This window comes from Egretta garzetta, unplaced genomic scaffold (genome assembly GCF_000687185.1).
Source record: "Egretta garzetta isolate BGI_Z169 unplaced genomic scaffold, ASM68718v1 scaffold292, whole genome shotgun sequence".
Lineage (NCBI taxonomy): Eukaryota > Metazoa > Chordata > Aves > Pelecaniformes > Ardeidae > Egretta > Egretta garzetta.
Window position 1 is genome coordinate 752,457 of NW_009258789.1, and position 4,576 is coordinate 757,032.

General features: G+C 45.1%; 1 protein-coding gene across 1 annotated transcript in view; it reads right to left on the reverse strand.

The window, feature by feature from the left end:
* Positions 1–2,598: 2,598 nt before the first annotated feature.
* Positions 2,599–4,576, reverse strand: part of BHLHA15 (basic helix-loop-helix family member a15) — a 2,874-nt gene continuing 896 nt past the window's right edge. The window contains exon 2 of the mRNA XM_009649533.2: positions 2,599–3,178. Within this exon, the coding sequence (XP_009647828.1) occupies positions 2,645–3,142 (498 nt within the window). The 5' untranslated portion in view covers positions 3,143–3,178 and the 3' untranslated portion in view covers positions 2,599–2,644. The remainder of the gene's footprint in view (positions 3,179–4,576) is intronic.

A 4,576-nucleotide genomic window follows, 5' to 3' on the forward strand; every position in this document is an offset into this window, starting at 1 on the left:
GGGACGGCGAGGACCCCCGGCCCTGCCCGAGGCCCGTTCGGTTCTCCAAGCTCCGGGGCCTCCCAGCAGGGCAGAAGCTGCTACCCGGAGCCGGGGCACAGCATCACTTGGTAAAACTGCAAGTATCCAATTAATGCACTTCCATACCCAAACCCATGTTGTCCGGGCACAACCATTTACGTGACATGTGCCTCCACAGACATGGTGGGTGCTTGAGGCGGTGCACGTATGCACACTCGCCTTCGCCCTGCAGCCTGGCAGCGGGTTACAGCCAGATACCACTGCACGCACAGTCCGAGCAGCCTGTTGTGCTACAACACACCTCTCACATTCCACGTAACTGCCTGTTGTTACAAATCATAGAATATTAGAATCACTTTGGTTGGAAAAGACCTTTGAGATCATCGAGTCCAACCTTTAACCTAACCCTGCCATCCCACCACTAAACCATGTCCCTAAGCACCTCATCTATCCTTCTTTTAAATACCTCCAGGGATGGGGACTCGACCACCTCCCCGGGCAGCCCATTCCAGAGCCTGACAACCCTTTCGGTGAAGAAGTTCTTCCTAATATCTAGCCTTAACCTGCCCTGGTGCAGCTTCAAACCATTCCCCCTCGTCCTATCATCTGTTACCAGGGAGAAGAGGTCGACCCCCACCTCCCTACAGCCTCCTTTCAGGTAGCTGTAGAGGGCGATCAGGTCTCCCCTCAGCCTCCTCTTCTCCAGACTAAACACCCTCAGTTCCCTCAGCCGCTCCTAGTATGACTTGTGTTCCAGACCCCTCACCAGCTTGGTTGCTCTCCTCTGGACATGTTCCAGCCCAGTGGATCCTGTTTGCATTGACCCACGCGGTGAGAAATGACCAAATAAAATCCATCAAGCTGGTATTGAAGAGATGCTAAGTAGAGCAACTGAAAGAAAATGCCTTGGCATTACTGATTTCTCCCATTGCTATCATACAACATATAAATACATTAAGGGCTTTACACCAATAAGGAGCAGCTGTCAAATGAAGTAAGATACAGCACTCCTATGGCAAGCCATACCTATGAGGGACCAGGTTAATAATTCCGTTAACACTCGAGCACTAGGAAGGCTAATCACAACTATTTTAGCATGAAAAGAGTTTGGAAACTACAAAAATCCCAAGTGAAGGCACAATCCAAATAATTTATCTCTTCAGTAAGGCAACCAAACATACAAAACATTACATTGTTGTACATCATACCTGCAGATCGCTATGGTGGAGAAAAAACTCACATACCTTACCAGCCTGACTGAGAAACCTTACCTTTTAGTCCAAATGAAATTGTCGCGCTATCATCAGCTCTGCTGGAGCAAAATAAATAGCACATTACAAACTATGCAGTGCAGCACAACCCGTCCGTGATGGGTCTGATAAATCCCTCCTTGGCCGCCGTTCCTCCTCAGGTAGCCCTGCTTTGCAGGGAGAAGGAGCACGGCACATACTGTTACGGGTCCTGCTGGTGCGTGAGACACCAGATCGACACCACGGAGCGGCAGCCCTCCTGCCAGCACAGGACTTCGGGGATGGGGTAGAAGAGCTGTGACACAGGGGCTCCACAGGCAACACAGTTCCAGCTGAGGGCACCTCAGCTTGTTCTTTGGGTATGAGGATACAAGAGGAAATGAGAGCTCCTCAGCCACATAAAAGTTTTTACAGTAAGATGAAGAAAAAAAGCTCATTTTCCTTTTTTGAATAGCTCCTGCTTCATTTATTGTGTTTTATAATACCAGAATCTAGCACTAACCCAGAAAGAATCCTGATCACATTACAGGCTTCATTAGCAAACAATTTGTAATTACATAGATCATTGTCTAACTTACTTATGACTATACTAGAAACACATTTATCATGGTTTTGGCAAAAATAAGTCATTTGTCCCTTATTTAATATTTGTATTACAATGGCACCCAGAGACCCACTAAAGAAAAACTCCATGAGGCTGGATGCTCTGGAAACAGACCAGAAAACATCTTTGCTCTAGAGAGCTTACAATCCAAGAAAGCTTTGTAGATGTTAACATTAGGAAGTACTTCACAAGTTTTTATGCTTTGCAAGGTTCAAAACTACCAGAGCAGATCCAAACCACCCACGATAAGTACTGAGATTTGGTGGCCAATTTCCTATACATGCCACTTCACTCACCAAGTCAGTCAAAGGTTACCATCAGATTTAATTCCCTCTGTGGCAGGACAGATAAGAACGGAGTCACCGAAAGGGCAGTGAGCTGCGCTGCAGCCAAGACTCTCAACAAGCTCTAACAAACTCAGGTGACACAGGCCTCAACTCGCCACCCTCCCAAGGAGAGTAATTTTCAGAAGTTACTAAATCTTCACTTTCAAGTCAACTACAACATCACAGGATAAGTTTCCAGGCCCCGATGCACCACACAAATATATCCATTAAGCTCTGAAAAATTCTTAAGATAATTTTTTATGTGCCATATAAGCTATAGCCATGAGAGTTACCTGGTTTTGTCTTTTTAAGAAAAAATAGAGGATAGCTGGAGGCAAAAATAGTCTCTTAAAAGCTCTATGTACTGACGTGTATTATCATGCAAGAAGGAAAAAGAATCATGGTAGCAGCTAACTGTAGGTGTTTTGGCTGAAGCTGTGAATCTATGTGGAATATTTTTGTAGATGTTCCTCATGATCACCATCCCCGTGTTGTTGATAATGCTGGTACAATTTGGACACCCAGGTTTCCCCCATCCCTTCTGCTGCTGGCAAGTGTCCGTTGGACATACTGAGTATAATGGACGTCAAGGATTTAATGTAATTTTTGGCCAGTGTGAGAGTCTCTATTTTGGAAAGTTTATTCTCCGCTCTCACATGAGGGATCACCTCCCGCAAAGCCTGGAACGCGTTGTTGAGCTTGTGCATTCTCTGCCTCTCCCGCTCATTGCTTTCCAGTCTCCTCAAACGCCTGTCCTTATTGCTCCAAGGATGCTTGGCTCTGGCTGTAGTGATCTTGCTGCTCTCCTTGTTTCCCCCATTCCTCCTTTCTTTGTGTCGCAAACATTTCACCAGCTCTTTTTTTCTCATTGCAGACTCCTCAGAAAATGCTTCTTTGTCAACAGTATGCCTTTGCTTCTTTCCTTTGGTTTTAGCCTTCATGTTTTGGTAGATGTACCGGTATTAAGCATCAACATGCTGCAAAAACAGGACACCAATATCTTTAACCATTGCACAGTTCCGGGCTGAACAAATGATCTGATGCGGGCTTGTTTGATATGTTTGTTTACTTGCTCACTACTAAAAAACCATCACTGGCTCTCAATTTAGTAATGCTCATTTCAGAAGTTGTTCAAGATGACCTGTGCAGATGAACAGAGGAGAAAATCCTTTGTTAGAGAACAACAGATCCTCCTTCAGCTGGAAGGAAGAAGTTACAGAGGGAACAGAGGCCAAGTAAATGGAACCACTGAAACAAAGATACAGTGATCACCTACTGGTGTCCTCATGTATGGGAAGCCAAGTGAAAACCAGACACCTCTCTACTTCCTTTTAAGTAGGCCTCAAACTGGAGATATTTCTCCTCTCATTGCACGTAAGAAAATGGTCTCCAAGCTGATCCAGTCTTCCCCCGGGAAGAGTGAACCGCAACTCAAAAAGTATCCGGAGTACAGTGGTCAATTAGGTTTGGTAACACACTGCTTCTGTTTTTTAATCTCACATGCTTCTGTTTTCTCCCAGCTCTAGTTACCACAAGTTGTAACACCACCATACACTGCCTCATTGTACAGATGCAGGCTTATGCGTGGGGTATTGGACAGCACCCTCAGGCTCTTACTCAAAGTAATTTCTCCTTGAACTCCTGGTAATTGCTTTTTGTAGGATAAGTTTCCACTGTATTTATCTATTTAGTCCACTAGAGGGAAACATGACACACTAATTCATATAGGGGCTCAAAACCTCCTAGCCAGCAATATGTTTTCACCCACAGCATCTCTGCATTTTGGGCTAGGTGTCCCCCTGCCCCTCACAAAAGCACTTCCCTCTTCCAACAACAATCAAATAACGGGGCTTAATTGCAATTTCTGCCCCAGTTCAACAACAGCAGAGCAGTATTTATTCTCCAGGTTATCCAAAAAGACACAGCAATGTTCCTTCCTCACATGCTAGCAAGGCAGATGACAGCACTGGAATTTTACCCTCCCTCAGCCCAGATTCTGTGCCAACACTACATCTGAAGACAGCAGACTCGCAGCAACCCTGCCTCTAACACCAACAGTCAATGTTACTGAGACTATTTCCAAAAATGCTTCCTTCCACTTTCTTCCAGTTCGTATAGTCATAGAAAGGCTTGGTCCTAAAAAAATACATTTTTATGCTGATGCTATTATACAGGAGCAGTTATTTGGTGAGCCAAAAAAAAAAACCAACCAAAAAACCAAACCAAAACACTAGCCACAGGTGCTTGACTATCCCAGTATAAGACATCAACCTTCACTGGAGCAGGTGGTGAGCAGTTCTCGGTGTGCAGTAAATATCACTTCCTCTCTCATTTCTTTAGAGGCATCTTCAGCTGCTCGGCCTTCACAGTACCTC